This window comes from Solanum tuberosum, unplaced genomic scaffold (assembly GCF_000226075.1).
Source record: "Solanum tuberosum cultivar DM 1-3 516 R44 unplaced genomic scaffold, SolTub_3.0 scf00732, whole genome shotgun sequence".
Lineage (NCBI taxonomy): Eukaryota > Viridiplantae > Streptophyta > Magnoliopsida > Solanales > Solanaceae > Solanum > Solanum tuberosum.
In genome coordinates, this window is record NW_006239647.1 from 55,861 (window position 1) to 81,501 (window position 25,641).

The window sequence follows — 25,641 nt, forward strand, 5'->3', positions numbered from 1 at the left end:
TGTGATTCGTTGTTGTCATTTTGAGTTCGTTGAAATTATCGAAGTTTGAGGTACCGCTACTTCTTTAATGGTTAATCCGTTTTAGCTTGGGAGGAATTAATCTGCAACCTCGGGTACTTGAGGGGATTAAATTTTTTAAGGACACACAATGGATTCTGTGGATTCGGATAGTTCTTTGTGTTTTTCTTTTCATCTTTTATTATTTCTAGTTTGTTAATCTGAATACAGGAGATAACAATTTGTTGGTGCCTTTGCTTGTTAACAATGAATCTACATAATTGCCTAGGGTTAGGGACTGAGTTAGAGACCAAGTTAAGGGCTTGGTCGAACTTTGTATTTATTTTAATATAAATTATTATTAATTTAAAATTCTATGACTTAAAACAATTGAAATCATGCCTGACAAATGATAATCTAACCCGCCCGAGAGTCTTGTTTGAGGTAACATTTAAAAACTGTTTTTTTTTTTAAAAAAAAATTTAAAAAAAAAAAAGATTTTTAGAAAAATGATTTTGAAAAAAATAATTTTTGTTTGGCTAATTCATTTGAAAATTGTTTTAAATAAGCATGTTTGTTTGATTAATTTTTTTAAAAGTGCTTTTGAGAGTCAAATTACGAAAAAAGACAAGTATCAATGCACTTTTAATATTAAGATTATTTTATAGAGAGAAATTATTTTAAATATCTATTATGAAATCTCTAATTAATTTTTTATTTTTATAAAATTAAAATGTACATATTTAAATTTTCAATAAATATTATATATAAAAATGATAATTAAATATTGATGTAATATTAACATAATTATTTAATGTTTAAATTTAAAATGACGAGCCTTTTTGTTTTCTAATTATAACTTATGAGTCAAGTTTTACATTTAATTTCTAAAAGCTGAAATCGTGATTTGAAATTCCAAATCATACTTTTGTTTTTGGAGAATTTGAGATATGACATCATGATTCTAAATCGCATATTCAAACACTGAGTTAAAATCATGACTTTATATCACATATCGAAATGCAATCTAAGTTAGCGTTTGACCCCAAGTTCTCAAATATTCTTGGCAAATCATATTTGGGTGAAGTTTCACCATGTGTTTGGCCCCATTTTTTTCAAAAAATATTTGACTATTTAAAAAAATATGATTTATACCATAAGTTCTAAAAATTATTAAAAATACTCATAAATTTATATTATCATTTTATAATGAATATGTTTCGTTATAAAATAACCTTATAATATAATTTATAACAATCAATAATAACAAAATAACAATATAGACAAGACAGTACATTAATCGCATACTCAAACTTGTCGTTGATTTAGTTATAATTATAACACAATAAACACAAATTTTCCTTTTTATCACTCAAATTAAAACTCAAACTTTTCCGAAGGAGATAGTAATAAATATTAGTTGGAATTAATAAATAATGGATATTTTTTATAAAATATAAAAGCTTGGAGTAATTTTTGAATTTTTCAAAATTCACAAATATTAGAACTTGATCCAAATACTAGTTTTTTCTAGTATTCAAAACTTGGGGCAAACACCACTTCCCAAGTATTTTTGGGTCAAACGGGTCCTTTTTAACGGATGGACTGTATGACAATTGATTTCAATCATAACCCAAAGAATTAGGGAACATGAAACTATCAGATTACAATTATTCTCCACAAAGTCAATAATTCCAACATTAGAGGATGCAATTACTAAAGTTTTCCATATTGAAATAGTACTAGGTGATTTTATTTTCAGGACAAAGAAAATAGAGTCCACAAGTCTTGCCCTGTACTCCAAAGAGGACTTGACAATGAGTCAATGCTAAATTTGGGTGGTTCCACAAATGCATTTGATCCTAACAATTCATGATTTTCTTCTTCACAACTTTTGAAATACATGTCATTTTTTGATGATGATTCCAAAGAAACAAGCATGTCCTGTGATTCATCATGAGGAGCAGCTGATGCCAAATATGGTTTTGCTGCATCTTCTTCAATCATTGCCCTTTCCTCCAATACTTTAAAGGAGGTTGCCTTTCTATACACTTTGCAGAGTACTATGTCATGATCCTGCATCCAACATCTCAGTTACTTGAAACATGAAGTTTTAACCGTAGCGTGTTTGGTCAAACTTTTAAAATTCAAACTATTTTTCAGAAAAGGTGCTTTTGAAAAATACTCTGCATTTTCAATCAATTTAAAAAATACATGTTTGTAATATTAGAGCAAAAATTTATATTTGGCCAAGGGTTCCATAAGAAAAAGTCACTACTTTTTGCACCTTCTAGAAAACAGTTTGTGCTACTACTCGAAAACACATTTTTACCACTAAAAGCTCGTCAAACATCTCAACTTTCTAACATAAATATTTCTGGCTCACTAAATCAAAAATAATTTTTAGCGGCAATTAATTAATGGCAATAGCTTAATTGTCATTAAATATGTATTTTTAGCGGCAATTAACACTCTTTGTATATGTCCCTAAAGCCTTTAGCGACATTGGATCCAATAGCAATTAACTAATGCCGATAAACTTGGTCAAACATACTACAATAATATACACTGATATAATTTTAGCACTATTATATCGTATCACATGAATGATAATAAATAATTACAAGTAAATTGTCCATAATAATCAAGTAGAACCAGCCAGTGACGGAGCCAGGATTTTCGTGGAGGGAGTTCAACTTATAAGAAGTAAATAAGAAAATGGAGCAAAACAGATTGGGAAAGAAAAAAATTATCCTTAATCCATTAAATATAAACTTGCCTTGTCATGCCGCATTTAGCGTTTCTTCCTAGCCAGTGACGGAGCCAGGATTTTCGTGGAGGGAGTTCAACTTATAAGAAGTAAATAAGAAAATGGAGCAAAACAGATTGGGAAAGAAAAAATTATCCTTAATCCATTAAATATAAACTTGCCTTGTCATGCCGCATTTAGCGTTTCTTCCTACTTTTACTATGCTTCATTGATTCTTTTTTTTAAAATGATTTTTTTCTTTATTTTTTTATTATTTTACTTTATTTTGAATTTTTAAAATAAATTAAATTAGTATGTTACTTTAAAAATTGTTTAACACTCTTTAAAATGTGTGGGGATTGAGTTACTAATATTATAATGCATATTAAAACGATAAATAAATGACATCGCCAATTTTTTGTTCATTTATTCAATTTATAAGGTTTTTCATCGTTAAAAAAAATGAATAAATCATATCAATGTAGTTTACGTCTCTCTAGAATAGAACTGAAAAAATGAGAAAGAAATATGATGAATAATCATGTCTTTCAAATTTATTCATTCGATTAAGTTTAACTTATCTTTAAAGTTTTTTTTCTCTATCTCAATTTCAAGTTTAAGAATAATTGACAGTTTTTTAAAAAGTTCCTTTGAATTAGTATATAAAAAGAGAGTTACGTAAAAATAAAATGAGCAATGGAGACAAAAATAATAAAATACAAAAATGAAAATAATGTGCCTTAGAAATTCGAAATAATGAATATTGAAAAGGAGAAATAACATTAAAAAATGAAGAAAAAAAACAATAAAGCTCCAGCCCAAAAATGTTGAGCCCATCTCAGCCTTGCTATTTGATTTTCCAAATGAAGAAAACAAGAAAAATTTTAGGAAAGTGTTATTGCACAGAATTGAACCCATGAACGTCCAAGCGAATTCTTGAATCCCCTTTACCACTGAGCTAGCCTCTTTACATGTGTTTAGGGGGTTCATTTTAATATATACACACATAAAAACAGAATTTGACCTTACATATACCATGTAATTTTTCGACGAGGGGGGTCGGGTGACCCTCCTAACCTCCATGTAGATCCGCCCCTGGAACCAGCTACTTGAAAACTAAACTAGATAACTAAATTACACCAATAGCGTAAAAATTCTTTATTCAATTAAATTTTTCATTCAAGAGTTTAAAATATGAATAAGTAAATACACGAAGAAACGAAATAACGATATAATTTAGCATTGTGTGTTTGCATAATAAATTGAAGTACCTTATGTCCATGAGGAAGTCTGTACTCATTCATGACCCAATCTGTTCTGGTGCCTTTAGGTGCCCTTCCACCATAGAAAACCAAAGTTTTCTTAAGACCAATGGCTTTTTTTGGTTCTAATGAAGAACGAATTTGACGATCAGAACCAGTTGCCTTCCAAAAACCACTTCTTGTTGTTCTATTGGGCCTCCCTTTAGGACCATGTTTCCTGTTTATTGGTACAAAAAAATACCACTCTCTTTCCCCTATTCTTGCCATCCCTATTTAACACACACACACACACACCAACAAAAAGGTAAGTAATATACATAATATAACATTTTTTATGAACATTTTTAAATATTGCCTCTTCCTTGTCAAGGCCAAAAATGGTATGTATGACACTTCTTGGTGAGATTAGGAATGTCATTTCACCTTCACATTAAATTCAGTGATCAGGAGTTGTGTAATGCTAGTTGTATTAACTAGTTTTCTTTCTGAATGAATTGTTGTCTTTTTTTCCCTTTTTGAATGAATTGTTTCTTTTATTTTTGATTCATAACCGAATCAAAATCGTATATTATATTTAGTTTGATTTTAATAATTTTAAAAATAATTAAATTGATTTTGATTTTAACCACTTAAAGAAATAAAATGTATGGTCCAGAATAAATAAATTTAAACTTACATTATGATACAAAAAAATAAAAGTTATACTATCAATGTATATAATTTAAACACTACGATGGTATTAAGGAGTTTACTAACCAGGTAACTCCCAAGGATCATAGAGATATATGTTGAGAAAACCAATGGTATTAGAATCGATTTTATCATCATTGATAATTCTTTTGAGGTAAAAATTGATAAGTTCTTCTTCAGTGGGATGAAAACGGAACCCAGGAAGTTCAAGCTCTGTTAATGACATTTTTTTATTTTTTGTTTCTTAGAGGATGTATTTTGTGACTACATAAATTAAGAAGCCTCTTATATAGGCAAGAAACTTTGTCCTGTTTTGCGCCCATCACGCAATTGAGAATGACACCCTATACTTAGGAGGTGTAAGTTAACGTCTAACGCCTAATCATTCTGAATAACGCTTATTTCTTAGATATCATCATTATTTCTATTTGTAAAAAAAATAATTGATAATTCATGGACATCACGCGGCATTTGAAGGATGACATGCTTATCTTTCAAATCATGAATATGCCTCTGTATCTTAGTCCCAGTGTAACTCATCATCCTCCCAAAACCAACTTCCTTATCATGATCATTGCAGGAATGTTAATTCATCCATATATGAAATTGATATTTATATATATCAATGTAAAATATTGTGGATTGATCGATACTTCCATGGGACCTTTTATGTCTATACGTTGCAATACTCGTTCATACATTTTTTTTGTATATTAATAATACTTTTATCAATGATAATAAACATATTATATCTATATATATTAGAGTCCATCATCAACTAGAATTCGATTATTGTAGCTTATTCATTGTAACAAAAGGATTACTCTTCCATTAGAATACGTAGTAGATAAGGATTCTTATATTAATCATAAACATGTACAAAGTCTATAAATATAAAGCACAAACAGCAGAACAATCAATCTGCTTTTATTTTCTCAAACTCCTCTTGTTCTTAATCTTATTAATATATAATATATTGTAGATTGACACTGCTTAAATATAATAGAAAATAAATGTAATGATTTGAGATAAGAGGCAATATCTTAAAATTACTGCAATTTCATATTTAAACACACTTACTGAAATATAAAAGTAATACTCCTTTTGTTTTAATTTATTTGATATTTTTTATTTATCAAGAGTTAATTTAAGTAATATTCATTATTAAAGTGGATTAGGTCAATTCAATTTAAAATTTAAATTCAAATATTCAGAAGTTATACGAAAAATACTTGATAGTATTTATCTTATCAATGCGATAAAAATATATATTAAAAAGAAATAAAAATATATAATAAATATTGAGTGCGATGGAAAATGACATTATTTGTGTAAAATTCTGCGCACACCGCGGAGAATGACATTGAGAGCGAGTGGCACTAGGGAGGAATGAGCTAAAATTCCTTTCATAGGTATGGGTGGATCCTAGCTAGTGACATAGACATGTTGGGCTCTAAATAAACAATAATATACTCCCACAAAGTGAATTTGAAAAGATAGAGTGTACGCATACTTACTTCTAATTCAGAGATAGAGAAAATGTTTGAGATAATTTCTCAGATGGTCACTCATCTTAGAATAGCTCACTTAGAAACTCACTCAATTTAGAGTAGTTCAATTAGAAAGTCACTCGACTTTGTTTTATAACTCAAAATCACTCAATTATTGATATTTCACTTAGAAATCACTAAACTGTTGATGTTTCACTTAGAAAGTCACTCAACCAATTTAAATAAATTTTTCATTAAATTTTGTTGAAATCTAATTTTTATTTTAAATTATTTTTCAAAAAAAAATAAGATATTCAAATTGAACTATCCTAAGTTCAGTAACTTTTTAAGTGCACCATTCAAAGTTAAGTGACGATCGGAGACATTGTCTCGAAGTTGTTTTCATAGACCCTCGACTCAAGAAAAAAACAGTTCGAACAATTTTTTTTAGAAAAGTAATGAAAGTGAAAGCATAAGAATCTATTGATTTATAGGATATTTCTTTCTTTATAATATTATTGACCCCTTCCTAGTTTGGGTCATTTGAATTGTTCAATTACTATACATAGTCTCATAAAAATAAAAACCAGTAATGGAAAAAGTGGTGTATACTTAACTATTTAAGAACAAACATTTCCATCCATAGATAAAGAATAAAAATGAAAGAAAATAAACGAGTTTTAATTGTGGTTTAGTTTGTTTAAGTGAAATTATATATGATCTTGACTTGAGGTCAACCAGGAAGACTAAAAAGAAATTAATTGGAAAAAGTTGTGATTTTGTTTAAACTTTCCAATTTGTTTTATATGCTAGGACACATGTCATGTCAATTATTTGTCCTAACAAAGACAATTGTGTTACTGTCTCTGGTCATGGAAAAAAAAGGGTACCATGTTTCTAAGTAGCTCCAGAAATCTATTTCAATTCATGCCCAACTGTTTGTCTTCTTGAGATACATTTTATATCAATTTTAATTAAAATATTTTAAACTATCTTATCAATGTTTTAAAAGGCAGGGGAGTTTTACTTAGTATAGGATGAGGCGTATGCCTCGAGACGTGAGGCGTAAGCCCTATGAATTTTTAAAAATTTAGTTTATAATATAATAACACAAAATTATAAAAATATATTAGTAGTTTGAAATAATTACAAATATTATTAAGGAAACTAATAGAAAATAAAATTTCTAATATGATTATACAAGTATAAATAATCTAATATCTTAACTTCCTAATAATAAAAGAATCACTATTTCTAAAAATACTTTTTTTTTATCATACTATACAATTTACCCCCTAAAAGAAAATAATCAATATTATTATAATAAAAACATCACTCCATCATGAATAAATATAAAATTACTTTCAAATATCTAAATAAAATATGATAATTTTGAGACATATGACAAAACCATGAAGACCAATGATAAGTGAAAAAGTAAAATTTTGTTGGATATTTTCAAAAGAAATGTTACGTACTAAATAATCACCTTCAATGTGCTACTAACTAGTAAAGATGTGACACTACAACTTGTTATTTGAGTTACTCACAATCTTCTTATCTCTATAGATTAAAAAATTATTAAAGTATCATTCACTTATTAAAGAATTATGAGGGTCAACAATATTAATTAAAGATTTTAACACATAATTTGTGTAAGATTTATTAGGCAAGCCCTGAGCATTGGGCGTTGGGCGAGCTTAGGGGGTACAGTCGGGCGTAACTTTTATATAGTATATTTAAAACTATAAATTAAAAGATATTTTGATAAATTCAACAAATCTTTTATTTAAAATCACAAAATTCTAAAGACTTTTTTATTTCTTTTAAACTAATTGTTAAATCAAAATCAAACAAACAAACTAAAACAATTGATACATGCCAATCATTTGCATTAGCCAAAATTGTCCTTGCTCACACTTAGAAGAATATTTTTGCCCGCTTTGACAGTTAGTTTTATTTCATGATTCCTGCTACTTAATTCGTGTCAACACTCTAGCATCCTTGGTCATTGTTGTGCACTAACATACACTTAATCGTCAATCCCCATGCCGAGTCCAATGCACAAGTCCTAATTTCACAGATCATATCCAGAAAAGAAAAATTAATTGCAAACATGAATAAAAGGATCACATCTGAAATATAAATTATAACAAGTTCATGAATAATCTACCATTACACACATATGAACTACAAGTATATATTAATAAGAAGCACGTACATTGAAAGTTACATACATTATATATATGGTTATAGGCTACACAAGGTGATTCAAAACATATACATTACCTCGTCAAAATTTGATTTAATTGTAACCCGTAGCAAACTGTTGCCATTTGCCTCTCTCCCTGAAATTTTAGCTCACCACTCTCCTTTAATTTTCTCGCTGGTAGTCTCTCCCTCTCCTCTCTCACTTTTATACAAACACAAATGTATAAAATGTGTTTGTATAAAGTGAGAGAAAATTGTATAAATACATATCTTTTCGTTCGCCTCTCTCACTTTACACAAACACAAATGTATAAATTGTGTTTGTGTTTGTGTTTGTATAAAGCGAGAGAAAATTGTATATACAAATACAAATACATATACATATATTTTCGTCCTGTACACTTATAATTATACAAATACAGATCTTCCCCTGCCCAGTTTTCTTTTGTCTTTCTCTCTTTCTCGCTTTACACAAACACATATTATATAATTGATTTCTTTTGTATATGTATACCGAAACAATTATACAATTGATTCTTTTGTATATGTATACCGAAATATACATATTAATAGCCAGCAAATTTTAGGTTTAACAAACATAGAAAATCATATTTATATGTTATAGCTATAGTTTGCATAATTGCGCTCCATAACAAATTTAATGTTTGTTATGGCTATTAATTTGTATATTCGGTAGACTTATACATAAAAATCAATTGTATACGAATATATTTGGAATCTGTATACAAATAAGAATCTGACTTGATTGTAAGTTATATAAGTATATGTTTTTTTGTTGTGATTTTCAGTCGTGTGTATATATATATATATAAATATAAATTTGTATATGTATATGTAACTGTATTTTTGTATACAACTGTAAGTTGTAGCTTTATACAAACACAAATTATACATTGTAATTTGTATAAAGTGATAAAGAGAGAAAGACAAAAGAGAACTGGTAGGGGAAGATCTGTATTTGTATAATTATAAGTGTACAAGACGAAATTATATGTATTTGTATTTGTATATACAGTTTTCTCTCTCTTTATTCAAACACAAACACAGTTTATACATTTGTGTTTGTATAAAGTGAGAGAGGCGAGGGAGAGTGGCGAGCGAGATTTCTGGGGAGAGAGGCGAATGCCACAGTATTTACTATGAATTAGAATTAAATGAAACTGTGGTTATAACATTTAATTTGAATTAATAGTTCCAATAATATCAATAGATGGATAAATTCGGACACTTTTTTAATTGATTGGGCTTAAAATAGGTTGAGAACCATCTGAGGCCCAATAATGCAAGGGCCCATCTCAAACGGCCTAAAGGGTATTTACCTCTTACTCCATTCCCCATTCAAACCATTTCTGTACGGGCAGAAGAAATGTCTAGAAGGTTCGGAAAGAGAAAGGAAGAGAATGAATACGCTTCTGAAGGCGACAATCCTCCTAAGAAAGCTTCCAGAACCGATGATTCTGACGATGAAGATGGCATCGTCGTTTGTGAGGTACCTTTTTAGTTTCACACAAGCATTTTTGTATCACTTTTCTACTCTTCTCTGATTTTTGTGGTGTGGCTTTGTTTCAGATTTCTAAGAATCGAAGAGTAACAGTTAGGAGCTTTGGAGGAAGGATAATGGTGGATATTCGAGAGTTTTATGTGAAAGATGGCAAGCAAATGCCCGGCAGAAAAGGTAGTTATTTATTTTCATTTTGTTGTCAATCCTTTGGTTTTGGTATCTGTGTTTTTAGTAGTTTTCGTTTTCGTTGTTTCATTCCGTTTGTGTTTGCGATTTGGGCGAGGCTAGTTACATAGATGATTTTATCTATGTTGCATTTAGGGTTTTTATTACTCTAGACTCTAGAGTGAAGAGTAAATTATAATTCTTGGTTGGCCGTGACAAGTAAGAAGGGGCTTTTCAGTTGTTAACTGAGACACGGGAGTCGTAAAAGTTTCTTAGGTTTCTCAGTATCTTTTTTTATTTTCTCTCTGGTCTCCTCATGTTTCGTTTTAGGAATTGTGTATACAGAAGAGAACAAAGAAACCTCTCTTTTATTTACTCTCTCCTTCACCAATTCTTCCATTAGCTCGAATAGTTTCTGAGTTATTGTATTTGTGCCACTCCAAACTTATAGCCACGAGTGTAAGCGTTTAAAGAGTTGTGGAACCTTGCGGAGTGACTGGCCTTAACGATTTTCTCCGGAATCGAGCCGAAATCGCTTTCAAGGTAGTGGTTTTCGGTGACACAATGTTTGTGATGGTTCACTTACTATTTTGAATTCCTGTCTGGTATCAATATTATAGTATTTTCCCTAACACATCTTAGATATGCAAGCAGTTTCAACATCCTTGAAACAAAGCAGATATAGGTCACAAATTGCTTGGTGTACTTATTCATGGGAAACAGTATTTATGTTTGCACAAGGCTACCTATATACAATTAAATCCTAATATCCATAGACGGCAAATTGTTTTTTACCTTTGGAGAAGAAAGAATATTGAGACTAAGAGACTGCAATAAAATTTGGAGACTTGAGGACAAAGAATATTAAGACTAAGAGACTGCTATAAAATTTGGAGACTTGAGGATAAATTTTGGTTATCTTGTTGATGGAACAGGTTCAGTATTAATATGATGTTTACTTGGAGGATATGTTTTTTTTTTTTTTTTTTTTTTTTTGCATTTGCAATTTCAGTCGGTTCTAAGAATTGTCAATTAGCAACACTTGAGGTGTGGCCTGTTGGTCAATAAAGTGGGAGGGGTACCCAGTACCTGTCCTTGTGGGAAGTAGTAATAGATACTCGGTGGAGTAGTTGAGGTGCCTACGAGCTAGCTCAGATACCAATCCCATTAAAAAGAACTAGGCAATTCTCATTGTTCCTATATGAAATTGGTTGATGGAAGGAACATCTTCTATATACACGAGCCAATTCGGAATTATACCCTCCTGGGAGGTTTCATCATTAGCTTAAGTAATGACATATGAACTGTAGGTAATCCGCAGAAAGGAAAATTGCTCACTAACAATCTTGTTGTTTCTAGTTGCCGAGGACTGATGCTTTGTTCACATGTCATATAGTTTGTGTTGTATGAACTGGCATGGTTATTATTGTAATCAGACAGATTAACTCAAATCATATCATACTGGGTTGACATTGTCAATTCTAGGGAAATGAAGAATCTACAGCAATATCATATTGCTCCAGAGATATTTTGAAGTTTACTCCGTTGTGTAGAAATCAATGTATGCATTGAATGTGGCTTTTTTGGTCAGAAGAAGAGGTTGTGCCAATGCTAGTTCTTGGTTAAACAATAGGGAGCTCTTTTCCACTGGCTAGGAAACTGTTAACATTTTTCTCTATGCCTTGGTGACTCTGTCCTTCCAAACGTTAGCTTTCTTCCCCAGAGCTTTTTCCTTTTCCTATAAGGTCTACATCCACATCTTGTACAATGTACAATAAATTATAACCTGTGATACTGGAGGATGTGGACTTATTTTCACAAGGTTAGTGGTTGTTTCTTCAATTCGAAAAGGGGGGAGTTATTACCTTTGTGCTGTTTAGTCACATTAACTAATGTTTACTGCAGTACTGAGCTTCTCAAGCTGACATACTTTGAGATGCATTAGTAGTGATTGATATGCAAGACCAGCATAAGTCACTCTTGAAGATAGATACTGCACGCTGTCTCTCTAGCATTGCTCCTTCCTTTGATGTTAGAAATGAGCATTGTTAATTAAGCTGAATTGGGTCATAGGGGACCTTGTAGAAAGAGAGAACGAGCTGGTTTATCCAATGCTAGATTGAACCAGGTTATAGCTGAATTCAGATGTTATGCTTATTTTTGTGGCCTCTTTTGCTGATCTGTTTAGATTCCTCAGCATGTCCTGGAATTTGCTCTTGTACTCTTATGTATGTACCGTTGCATCTCCTCGGTTCTTCATACTTGAAATAAAACATCAAACAACTCCTGCACCAATTGTTAACTGCTTTAATTATATCTTCTATTCTCAACACAAGTTTATTTATATTTTTATTCATCTTATATCTTTTCTTCAAATCTTTTAGTTCAAACCATTTTTCTCCTGAAAAGACCTTTCTTGAGCCAAGGATCTATTGGACCCCGCAAAAGTAGGGGTAGGGTCTGTGTATGCCCACCACCCTCCCTAGAACCCACGTATAGGAATAGTTTATACTGGGTATGTTGTTGTATTTATCGTCCATGTATTTGCAGGAGTTGGAAACTGAAACTAACTGTAGCGTTTTCCTTTTCCAGGCATCTCATTGAGCATGGATCAGTGGAATGTACTGAGAGAGCATGCAGATGAAATTGACGAGGCTGTTGCTGAGAACAGCTAAATGTTGGATGTGGCTATCATGTAGTTGGGTGTATAATGGAATCGAAACTAGTAGATGTTTTTCCTTGGTACTGTTGTAGATTAGATTATGGATAAAGCAAACATGTTGTAGTACAGTTTGGTGTCCTATATCCATGTACTCTTTTCTCGACTTACGTTCTTCTATATGCATGTGGGCGGCGGTGTAACTTATCTTACCCCTCTGATAGATATGGAATATTCAACTTGAATTCCTTCCTCAACTTATTGTCATTGCTCTCGGAAGATTATTCATCATGCAAATAATCCCTCGAAAGGTAGTAAGTAACGCAAGAGACAAATTTCTGGTCATTTCGTTTTGGATTTCTCGACACTTGTGCCAAAACTAGCAACTTGTTTTGCAAAGGAAAATGTTCAAGACGTTCAGTCAGCTTTAAGGTGAAGGTTCCAACATTGAAAGTGAGACCAACAATTATTTAATTTACATTAAGAAAGAAAGTGAATGGGTGTTTTGCTAAAATACTTGAAGAGGCATTTCTGTTGAAATGTATTCCACTTCATGAGGCAGTACAAGTACATATATAGGAATTTATAAATTACAATAATGTTGGTACCCTTTAGTAGTAGAGTACATATTTCTAGATTCTTTTAGCTAGGCAAAGAACATTTTTTGCCCTTATAGTTTAGAGCTAGAATTATTAAAGTATTTCTCCCATACTATTTCATGAATAATATTTTTGTCATGGCAAATGTCTGATGGATTATGTCAAGATCTCCCAACACATTAGGCATTGCTTCTTAAATCTGACTCTTTAATCAAATCAAGAAACATATGCCTTCTCTTAAGGAGAGTGATGCTCAAAATAACTATGTTATAAGAAGTCTAATAGGAATATTTATTTTATATACTTCTTAAGATTTTTCATTTATCAGAAGAGGTTTCCATAAGTAATCGAACTAATTGATAGTAAGTTCATGTTTGAGATTGGTAATTTTAACATCAAGAACTCCATATAAAATGAGTTCCACACAAACATTTTATGTTTTGTTCATCAATCTTCATTTCAAATAAAGGGTAACATCTCCATTCTTGTTCGCAATAAATGAGCTAAAAAAGTAAGGCAGGTGGGGCGAGGCGATGATAGGGAAGGAGAATGGTTTCATCCGCCCTGTTCCATTGCCATCCCGTTAGGCTTAAAAAAAAAAGTGAGAGAAAGAGGGAGATTTTTTTTAATCATGAGGGAGGCTGTTGTCTGCTTGATGAACAAATTGAAAAAAGGTTCTTTTAATACAAAACCATATGCTGGAATGTGATGCATAGTTAAATAGAATGAGGATTGGTGCATGCATACCTGTTATTCCTTGACATGAGAGCACATTTGCAACATAGTTATAGGAAAGTAAGGGTAATATCATTAGAAGTGTTGTCCTGACCTACTGTAGGTGTATGTATGCCTCTGACAAGGTACGTAGGAAGATGAGTTAGTTAAAATTATGCCTTTTGAGAGAAGAATCATTATTGATACACCACACCAGCCCCAAGGTTAGTCGATTTCGTTCTCTTCCAAGTAAAGATATCGGCAACCAGTGAGTCATCCTTGAGAAAGTGGTGAGATAGATACATCTATATGCTTTGTTCGTTGCCATATTCATAGCACATGTGTTGACTTGATAGGTATGTATACATACATACAACCTACTTTAATTCCAAAATCTTCAACCTGTTGTTTTATCCATAGGAGTTGAGCACAATAGGAGGCAGTACTATTCAACTTCAACACTAGACACTTTGTAGCCCAAAAAGTGACGTGCTTTTTCTATCCGGCCTAGTCTGCATCACTGAATCCTATTGGATACCATAGTACTAGGTTCACATGAGATTTCTTTGGACAAGATTGCAAATGTGCACATAAACCAACGCTGAACACAATGTTAGGCCTGCTGCCAATTTGAACAGCCATGCATCCATGTCTAAATTTTTACATTCCTCAGCATTTTGGCATGAGAAGATATCTTGAATTTCCTTGAAAGAAATGTGAAATATTGTACCTATGATTACCATTCAATGATGTTGATACCAATACCACAAACAAATACTTGACCAAGATTTTCCATACTAGTACAATCGATGGAAAATTTTGATGTCTATTGCACAAGTGATCATTAGCAACACCGACAAGATAAAACATCGGAGTATGTATAGGGTCTCAACTTCTCTTCAAGTTCTAGTGCTGTTGGCAGTGGTTCCATCCTGTACTTGCTGCTCCGGGCACAGCAGAACTCGTACGAATTTCTGCATGCTCCTTTACTAAACGGAAAAACTCCTTCAGGAATGTTCCTGCAAATCAGCAAAAGTGTCAGCTCACGCTTTAATACAAGAAAATCCTGATGTTAAGCCAATATATGCTGCTATCATATTATGAAAGCACCACCTCAAAGCAATCATGAGATACATACATGCTACATTACAACAATATAACATGATACTACAAATATGGAGAAACGACCAACCAACCTCATATAGGGGATGCGCCGTTTTCTAAGAACCTCAAAAGTGATCTGATTTGTCAAAATAAGATAGCTGTCCAAGAAACATGTAAAATCTCAGTTATTATTCCTGAAGTGGCATTTTAGAAATGTATTGAAGAGCAAACTTCACATGTCCGGTGAATGATATTGAGAAGAGCAAAGGACACTCCTTTTCAATTTTCACAGTGGCTGTTGAAATTTTATGTTCCTACAGTGCAAGATTGACTAAAAGTTAATTGAAAAGACTAATGAAGAACTTCTGATGTTTTCTCATCTTGCTGGACCAGCAACTTAGTCCACCGCTAACCAAGCTAGAATGGATAGAGCAGCCTCTTCACTCGTGAATCCAGCCAACATGTCAAAGATTAGCCCAAAGTTTGTCCTAGCTTAGTTAGAATGTGTTGTGACCTATCTCACAAGATCAAATTGATGTGATATTGAGTCTATTTCTCTCATCTTTACACGACAGATTTATTACATTGTAACAATCATTACATCCCTTGTCCATGGATTCCTAATCACCCACAGAAATAGATGGTTTCTAGAACCCACATAACCCAGGCAACAAATTCAGGAACCAACACATGACATTTAAGAACTTAAACTTTTAACAGATTTCAAGGAAAACCTAAACTACCAAATGCCACTAAGTAACAAGAGTTAACAAACCAGAGATGAGAAATCTTACCTGTGGAATATGAAGAGGAGAATAAGAAAGAAGAGGCAAATAGACAAAACAGCTAACAGCAAGAAAACAATTGCATATGACCACCTGCAACAAAGCCAAAGTCACATTTGACATCTTTAGTTTTTCTGGATTGCAGGACTGTCAAGAGAAGCCTGAGCTTTTATGTAATTGCATCACACACACACACACACACACACATATATATACACAGAAGTTAAACCAATCATCATGTCAGCACTGCCTTGTCACATCAGCTTAAGTGTTGTCCTTATGATGTAGCCTCTTCTTTTACTACAGTCACCACAGTTAATTGCTTAAAAATTGGTTCTAGCAACCTTACGCAATCAAAGTAATTCCATATTCATCTTAGACTCAAGGAACCTAAATAAGAACCAGTACTCGTAGATTAATTCAGTCTAGCTATATTATCATTCTTTTTCCAATCTCCCAACTTAGAGTAAACAAATGCAGTGCACATACGCAAAACAAATTTTATCTCGAGAAAAGACATAAAGTCACCACTGAAGTTGTCACGGAATTTCAAAAAGATACCTTAACTTTACAACCGTCTTATTACCCCACCAAACAATTTTGAACAGATATTATTATATCATATTTCGATCAGCCCCAGATTTTAAGAAGCAAGTGTGTTCACACACCAATCATTACATGACACGTGTTAATTTAATTAAAAATGTAAAAAAAAATTCATTCAATTTTTTATTTATTTCTCTCTCTTACTTTTTGACTTATTTTAATTTTGATTTCATCTTAAATTCCACTTCATCTTCTACCCCCACTTTCAAGTGATCCATCCCTCAATTTTCTCTTTTTCTTCACCTCCCACCCTCACCCCACCCCACGTCAAGTTGAACCCCTCTCCCATTTTTTTTTTCTTTTCTTTTTCTTCTTCTTATCAGTGTTCAAGAAAGCGAGTAAGTGATGAAGCGAAGCAATGTGAGCCTTCTATGCTTCACAGACTAGAATGAGTATGTGAGCGCTTCATCGCTTAAAGCATGAAGCGGGGCCTTATCTCTTTTTTCCGCTTCACGCTTCCCTGAACACTACTTCTTATCTAGTCAAATTCTTTATTTCAATGATATTTTTATAAAAAAGAATTCATACTATTTCTAGACTTTATTGATAACAAAACTAATTATTTTCTAAGAAAATTTAAAATTTTGAAGGTATCATCAATTACTCATTTTCATATAACTTCAAAATTAGAATTGATAAATTTTAAAAGAATCAATGAATTTCCCGAAATTTGAAAGAACTTAATTGAAATCGGATAAAAAAAACTATATGATACTTCCTAATCATCTTGAAATCTTTGAAGAAGACTTCTATGTTTTCTACGTTCTCTTCAAATTGTTCAGTCAGAGTTAACCTTCTGTGACATGTGAAGAAGACAATGCCAACAGTAATTAAAGGGTAAGGGTATCACCTTTTTTCCAAGCTTCTTACATCTATAAAGAGGGACAGACATTTCATGCAATGACAGATTCAAATCCACTCATCTGTGTTCCATCCAACAAAATTTGGAACTTCCTTTAAAGTAACAACAAGTGCAAGAATCCGCTTTTCACTAAGTTGAATCTTAAATGCAGAAAAAGATGAAAAGACTATTGAATACACTTGTCAACTTATAGCTTATCCTGGAGGTGATGAATATTTCCCCAGATGATCGAAGCTGAAATTACTGAGCTTTTTATGTATTTTCTCTGTTCAGAGGAAAATCCAAGCCAGATATTCTGATCCGTATTAAAAAAAAGAATAAATAAATAAAAAAACTTATAGCTTATCCTAATGCAAATGAAACCAACTATCAAAATCAATCAACTATACCCCAATCTCAAAAACACTTGGGTCCGCTAATGTCTATAGGATTCATGATACTATTGACTACTTTTATGCTGACCGTTAACCTACTGCAACCTCCTTCCTTTATCAGGATTAGACTGACTATGCAAAGGGCACATAGGTGAAGTTGAACTGAAAACTAACAAACTTCCATTGGAAGTTCAAGAAGCATAAACCATAAAAATTATCAATTTAAGTTGGACAGCAATGCAGATTATCCTTCTCTAGTATGCTCCACCTAAAGCTCCATCCATATTTTCTTTTTGAATGGAAGGAGTATATAGTAGAATATAAAAGGAAGACATATTTCAGTGACGAGATGCGAAACTCCCATCTTCTTTTATGCCAGGACGCTATTGAAAACAGAAACCCTCATAAGATAAATCACTGACACACAGATACATACCATGGCTTTGATACGTGAGTTATCAAGTATTGAATATATAAAGTGCCAGTCCAAAGAGAAAAGGCTGTTTCCGAGCAAAGATACCACCTGTTATACTAGGAAAGGTAAATAACTATAGCAAAGACCAATAACTTAAACCTTAAGAAACAAAGATAAACATGAATTTCCTACAGAATGAAAGCACAATGTGTACATGCAATATAAACATAAGTTATATTCCCTCTGTCCCTATACATATGTCGTCCTTACTTAAAATAGATGGTCCTTAATATTTGTCATTTCACAAAATCAATGCATAAGTGACATTATTCTTCCTATTTTACCCTTGAGAGTTATTAGCCTTGAAAGTATGAATTTGACCAACATAGGAAAACTAAATGATTAATTCATGTTCATTGGTCAATTTAATTAATCAAAATAAATTAATTTATGTTCATTTATTAAAAACTTGACTTCAAGAGAATACTAAATAAGGATACAATGGTAAACTTACATAGTTTCTTAAGGGACGTAAAACTAAAACGGTGACTTATAAATAGGAATGGAGAGAGTAAGAAAAAAATATGAGTTTTGACATGTCAACTAACGGTCATAGCCAGTTGAAAGCTCAGAAATCAAGTGTACTTGCATGTTATAGACACATAAGCCTATTGCTTTGGCAAATTAGATAACAATGAATTAGACATTTTAAAGAACGTCTTCCAAGAAACCGACAAGCCCAACCATCAATGTCTCCAAGTCTTGCTGCACTCTATAAAATGCCCCAATACATTCTTACAGGTGTTCCAAACTTACCAAACTCTGGCCAATTTTTGACCTATCCAACTTGACCAACTTGCCATGGACAATACCACTTTTTTAAAGGAAAAAATAATCCTAAAATACATTTTAAATTGTCAACTAAATCATAAGGACACAGGATAACCTTGTGTTCCCATTTAATGACAACAACTGGGAAAAAGGAATAAAGCTAAAAGAGAGGGATGCTGACAAATATATGTACATATGTATATATTGTTTTCCAGAAACAAGGATTGCATCTAAAACATAAATCTTAAACTTAAATGTACTTATGTTAAATCCGTTGGTCACACGCCCAAATGAAGGAGGAGGAACTACCTAATTTTTGATGAAAGATCAAAATAAAATATTTAAATTAGACAAGTGCTACCAGAGGTATGCCATAGGAGGATATCTATCAAAGTGAAACATAACTTCTATAAAGTGATTGTAAGACCAACAATGTTTATTTGGAGTGAATATTGAGCCTCTGAGGTCTGGCATATCCACAAGTGTCGCGAAAATGCGGATGTTAAGATGAATGTGCGACCAGAAAAAAAACTGTATAATATTAAAAATAATCACATTGGCAGGAGGTGCAAGTTGTACATGTAGATGATAAAAACAAGAGTTCACTTGAGACAGTTTAGTTATGTCTTATGTCAACCTCCGAACACCAGTCCATATGTGCGAAACAATGGTATTGAAAGTATTAAAAAGGATGAGGTAGACCTATAATCACATGGAAGGAAGTTGTCTCGAAAAACCTATTATCTCTTGAAATCCATACAGATTTCGCCCCATATAGGATACACAGGAAAACATCTCTATTGGTTGTGTGTGTGGATGGGAGAGGGGGGGATTAAAGGGGGTTGACCAGTGCACTTAAAGGTCTTCAACTGAATTAGAATGTTTTTTCTTAAACAAGAAAGCAACGAATAACATAAGTGTATCAAATTGGGGAAAACTTGCTCACCAAAACCAGCAATGGTTACCCTGTCCTACGCATGAGCCAAGCCAAACACAGTGATGATCAAACTGGAGAATGCATTTGTCACAATCATGACAGTGTTTAGCTCGTGGAGGCTGTAATTCAAGTAGAATAACGATTTATAAGTCTGAAAAATTGTTAGCAAAACTGTAACAACATAACAGGAGAAATTACATGTACTTAACAAGACAAATAACCAATGGGAAGTCTCATTGTTTAACCTACTTTCTCTTTTAATCTTTACCTATTAACTTGACCTCTTTGATCTTTCCCGGTGGGAAAAGTTTTTGTGCTTGTCAAAAGAGATAATCTGTTTAGGCAGGAGAATGTGCAGATATAGGATTAAGGACCATGAAGTGTAATTTGGCAGGAGTATTAGGTTTCAAAAGCATATGCTCAATTTTGTGTATAAAGTTACTTACATTGAAACAAAACAGAAGCAGTTTGAAGTTTCAAGCTAGCACCAGACACAAGATCACAAAATCCACAAACACAGTCCAATCCAAAATGCAGCACAAAGACGAAGAATGTTGGAAAGTACATGTTTGCATGCCAAACTCTGACAAAGAGATGAAAAGAAAAAAAGAGAAAAAGGTATAGAAATGGTGTCCAACTAAGGAGAAGTAGCCAAGATCCTTTCACAAAGATATGCACACAAGATAGGACGACGTTTGACTTCACCAATTCCAAATGCAAGACAGATTATCAATGTTTCGTTTATCTCATACAACCAGCTATGCATGCCTCAATGAAAGTATAGCATGTATGGATGGAATATGTTGGTAAAACAAGTAATGTCACGGGAGAGAAAAATATGGGCAACGCATTTAAGGTCCAAAATTCAACTCATTTCATGCCAAAACCTATCACAGAGGTTCATAGCATATGGCTCCCATATCATGTAAATAATTTGGCTAATGCAAAGATACTCCCGATCATTAAGAATCACCAGCAAGTATTTGAGACATTTGCTTTGTATACGAATGGAAGACAGAGATAGGAGTTTTTACCTGCACTATATTACAGTAAGTGCAAGTCACACTTCTGGAAAAGAGAAATAGAATTAGTTAGCAAGGGAACTTGATGAGAACACTAGGCAAATTACGAATCCATAACCGCACAACTGTGCAGTAACATTTCTACCTAAAACTGTGGAACAGAAAGAACATAGAAAGGAAATAATTTTGGCAGATTGAAGTTACAAGATAAACATCCGTCCACCAACTTTGAGAATCATTATTAGAATATATATATATTAATATTTTTTTGATAATTGTGGTGTCCGAGCTAGTTTACACGCACCTCGACTAATTCGACGGGATACTTACCACCTCCCACCAGCAACCGGCACCAAATCATTATTAGAATTTAAAATGTCAAGAAGCTCCAAGATAATACAAACTTCATCATCGAAGAGAGACAAGAAGAATTTGCAGTGGCAAAGCTTATGGCAACATTTCCCCCTTTTATTGATGCAAATATATCACCATTAAACAATGTCTAGGCATTCAATATTATATAGTCCATCGCTAACTGCTTCTAAAAGCGATGAACAAGAAAGAACAGGTAATCACACAAATTGTGCACATAACAGATGAGATATTAGTGGTTACATCAGTTTCCTGAACAAACTCATCTAATAATGTGTCAAGATCTGTCGATGTAAAGAACCTTGAGAGGAAAATCATCATCCTTGACACTGCAAGCAGCTGTAGCTAATTCCCATCAGTTACACCTTTAAACAACCCACTCATAACAAATCTCATGATTTGCTTATATGGACATTTCTTTACCATATCTTGATTTCTTAATTAAAATGCAAGCTTAAGCTTCTCCTGCTTCACATAAAGGGCTTCACTTGCATGCTATACTGCAGTTTTGCTTCTTCATAGGATTATGCAGTTTACAAATAGAGTACCTTGCTATAACATTTATATCTGAAAGCATCAATATGTTCACCAACAGCTGATCACGTAGCCAAGCAGGTAAGCACCATGTTGTTTAAAATGGATAGTGGAGATAAATATATTTACCACGATAAGCTTTTTAGTTTAAGAACACAGAATTCTCCTGGTCCAACTAGCACTATGAAATATATAGTTCATCAAGCACATTTCACAGACTCAAATCAGGCTGTATAATAGTTACAAAACACTCAAGCTGCTTTAAATATAACAAGAAAAGAATAAACATGCTGATTTTCAAGTCAGCCTACCTAACAGATGTTCCTGGAGGATACATATCCATCACTAGCTTTTCCCAGGAAGTTGTACCACTCCCTAGAAGATTCTTTTCTAACTGGTTTCTGTTGATTGTGATAACTACACTGCCATTTTTGCTCGAAGCAGGCTGTCTTTGCTTGATCATATATCACAAAAGGCAGAAAACAACAGAAATTAGATAAACCCCTTTTACACTTGACTTTCAGGGAATAATCATTGTACTCCAATTACTTATTTTGCAGGTAAAGATCCAGAGAGGAAAATATCTTACATAGAGGTAATTGTTTCCCTATTACGCGATGCATCTGTCTCATTCATAGCCCTCATTGCATCAAGAACATAGCTACATGTTCATGAAAAATAACTTTTTAAGGCCCTTCAACAATGTAGTAGGTGAAGCTAGTAAAGATTCCGTATAGCTTAGCTTAAGAACAAAATTCCAGCCTAATTACCCAGGAGAAGAACTACATACGACGAAGTATTTAGCCAGTGTAGCAACAAGCAGCAGCAAATACACTGCCGTGTACCTTGAAGACAAAAAAGGAGGGTGGTCAGCAATTTCATAAAAGTGCCAAAAACAAAGTGAAACATTTGGAATAATAATACAGTGAAACAATCAAAGATATGAAAACTGTAAAATTGCATTGGAAAATAACTCAAGTATGATCTCCTTGGTATCCTATATTTACATAGTTCTAAAAGTTTATATTGATGGGCAGTAAACCTAGATCTCTACCCCCACCCAAAATAAAAACATCTTTCCGTTTCAGCACCATTATGGAGGTTTTAGATTCTGAAAAAGGAAAAAAAGAGAGAGAAGGTTCTAATGAAACACAGGACTGTGAGTTAAAAGAACCTTCATTCCTACCTGCACTTTCACAATGAATTGTGTCTAGAACTCATTGCATTCTACCACATCAATAAAATATGGTTTTTCAGATTTTTAATCTGGAGGAGGAAAAGCAATTTTACCATATGCAAGTCTAGCTCTTACAATTTTTATAGTTGTTCCTACTTCAGTACCAACCATAAAAAAAATTAGGCCTAACTAGTAACCTAATTGTAACTCACCTGAAAGTTTAATCCTAAATTTCAAAAAAGTTGCTGACTCAGATGTCTTATTAATCACACACAATCTATAATGTCCAATGCCAGATGGGGTAAATTAAGTCCTATGAATCTCTTCAAAAGTCTTATTAACCACTCACAACCTGATTGTCACTCGACTTAAAAATTTAAGCCTAAATTTCAAAAGAGAATGGACTCCCTTTAAGAGTTAAAGATCCCGTCTCCTTCTCTTTCATTGCACTCAGCCCCTAACCAACCCTGGAAATCTACTATTTCCTCAGAGCCCAATTTTACTTGCTTGAGATGGAGAAATAAGTTCAGCTTCTAACATGTGTATCCGCCAACACTATTTTTCTCTCAGAAGTACCAATAAAGCAGTTTAATTGAAAGATTGATACAGAACCACTTGGCATTTGAATTATACCAAGTTCCCCCATTTAATGGTCAATATGGTCTTTATCTACTCTGAAACTACATCACTACTCTTAGCTAGAAATTTTAGCAAGTACTGGAAAACAAATGCTGATTATCTCATGTTGCATCTTCCAAACAATTCCATGTCAATTCATTCCTTCATATATCAGCCTCAACCTTAAAATATCAACTCACTGTTTTACCCAAAGTATAAAATAAAACAATGAGCTTCGGAAAAAAGTTATTGAAAATCCTACCAATACTATAAATGTACAAGGATAATGTTTTGATTGAAGCAAATGATAGTAGAGTTGAGTATATTAGTTACCAGGGACCTTGTTTGGTTTTTTGAATCAATTCTTTGTCAAAACCAAATAGAATACCGACATAGGTCAGATGCAGCATCACCAACACTAATTTCAAGAAAAAACTCGATCTCCGATCTAAAATCAATCAACAAGAAACAAAAATATAAACGTAATTCATAAAAAAAAAAACGAAGAAACAGTTTATACTAAAGATAGATATACAAAACGGAAGGGTTACCTGGGTTGGAGAGGCAGGGGAAGAAGGAGAGAGCGCCACAAAATGCTACCATCCTCTTCACTTAAAGTTCGTCAATGGGAATCCATCTCCAGATTTAAGAATTTGCAGTGATGAGAGTTCGTTTGGTGCTAAAATTGAAGGAGAGAGAGAAGGATAACTGTGATTATTAATGCATTTGGTTTTTGTATAAGTATTTTACAAAATTATTTTTGTTATAAAACTATATAAAACAAAACAAAGATAGACTTATTCGATTATTCCTCTCGAATGATATTTAATTGATCTATGAAATATAGGAAATTTGATTTGGTCTCCAACTAGAACTCCATACATTTCTCAAAAAGATTCCATATAGAAGACATTTACTATAATATAAATATGTGTATAACAATTGTTAATTCGCGCACAACGGCGGAAGGGTTTTTCCAATTTAAGTGACGTTATTGATTAATGGATTATTTTATTTTTCAGAGTCGTCACTTGAAATTGAGTTATGGTGTTCCAAGTCACCTTTTTGTTTAATCCCTAATCACAAGGAAATGACTCTTTATTTGGTCTGCGAATCAGAAATTCGGATAAGGAATTATGTTGACCGAGACCAAATAAAGAGTCATTTCCTTATGATTAGGGATTAAACAAAAAGGTGACTTGAACACCATAACTCAATTTCAAGTGGCGACTCTGAAAAATAAAATAATCCATTAATCAATAACGTCACTTAAATTGGAAAAACCCTTCCGCCGCTGTGCGCGAAAAGGGGTGTGACGGTGTAACGTCCATTTTTGGAATCGTTTGTAACTAAACAAAAATCTGGGTCTGGACAGTGAGCATTGCTTCTTTCTTCTTTACTTTTTGTTGTTCGTCTTGTATTCCTAAGATACTTAGAACAAAACTTTGAAGAACTTGGTAAGATACAATAAAGTTTAAGAACATTTTCACAACTAGAAAATTAAAACTAGTAGAGAAACTAGAATCAGAAACAGATTAGAAAAAATATACGAAATATTTTTTCTTAAAGAAGAATTGTTGTCAATCTGTGTTTAAAGAATCTTACTGATTCTAACAAACTTTGCAGAAACACGAAGTTACCAAAGTTTAATGAACCAGTGAAGAACAGAAGAACATAAATTAATTCACAAATATAAAATCTGTAACACATACCAGAATCTGGAAAAACAGAAAGAAGATCAAGCCCACTGAATGCACAGTGTCCCCTTAAGGAAATTATTCCCCTCTAGTATCCGAGGTTTGATTTGGAATATGTCCTCCCAGGATAGAATGATCTCAATCACCAGTGTATTGATACCCAAAACGCTGGTGTCAGCGAGCCACTCAACGGCAGTAAAGTACACTTAGAATACTAGATTTAGTAGTAGAAGAAGAAGTCCAGAAATT

General features: G+C 32.8%; 3 protein-coding genes across 4 annotated transcripts; 1 reads left to right on the forward strand and 2 right to left on the reverse strand.

Moving 5' to 3' along the window:
* Window positions 1–1,673: 1,673 nt before the first annotated feature.
* Window positions 1,674–4,972, reverse strand: LOC102591339 (NAC transcription factor 25-like). Of its 2 annotated transcripts, none has more exons than XM_006367099.2 (3): window positions 4,765–4,972; window positions 4,018–4,277; window positions 1,674–2,073 (listed from the first exon to the last, which is right to left on the reverse strand). In XM_006367099.2, the coding sequence occupies exons 1-3, from the start codon at window positions 4,922–4,924 to the stop codon at window positions 1,756–1,758; spliced, it is 738 nt and encodes a 245-aa protein (XP_006367161.1). In that variant the 5' UTR covers window positions 4,925–4,972; the 3' UTR covers window positions 1,674–1,755. The 2 variants fall into 2 exon arrangements, with proteins under 2 accessions (XP_006367161.1, XP_015160762.1); XM_015305276.1 differs by having other exon boundaries at window positions 1,674–2,079.
* Window positions 4,973–9,748: 4,776 nt separating this feature from the next.
* LOC102591666 (RNA polymerase II transcriptional coactivator KIWI-like) lies at window positions 9,749–12,952 on the forward strand. The gene is made up of 3 exons (XM_006367100.2): window positions 9,749–9,909; window positions 9,990–10,095; window positions 12,679–12,952. The coding sequence occupies exons 1-3, from the start codon at window positions 9,787–9,789 to the stop codon at window positions 12,759–12,761; spliced, it is 312 nt and encodes a 103-aa protein (XP_006367162.1). The 5' UTR covers window positions 9,749–9,786; the 3' UTR covers window positions 12,762–12,952.
* A 1,708-nt stretch (window positions 12,953–14,660) lies between these two features.
* On the reverse strand, window positions 14,661–24,448 carry LOC102592004 (protein S-acyltransferase 10-like). Its single transcript, XM_006367101.2, has 11 exons — window positions 24,247–24,448; window positions 24,029–24,143; window positions 22,671–22,745; window positions 22,490–22,561; window positions 22,212–22,349; window positions 21,007–21,040; window positions 19,982–20,091; window positions 18,226–18,312; window positions 15,957–16,040; window positions 15,255–15,320; window positions 14,661–15,077 (listed from the first exon to the last, which is right to left on the reverse strand). Exons 1-11 carry the CDS (start codon window positions 24,296–24,298, stop codon window positions 14,903–14,905), a joined length of 1,008 nt encoding a protein of 335 aa, XP_006367163.1. The 5' UTR covers window positions 24,299–24,448; the 3' UTR covers window positions 14,661–14,902.
* Between the last annotated feature and the right edge of the window lie 1,193 nt (window positions 24,449–25,641).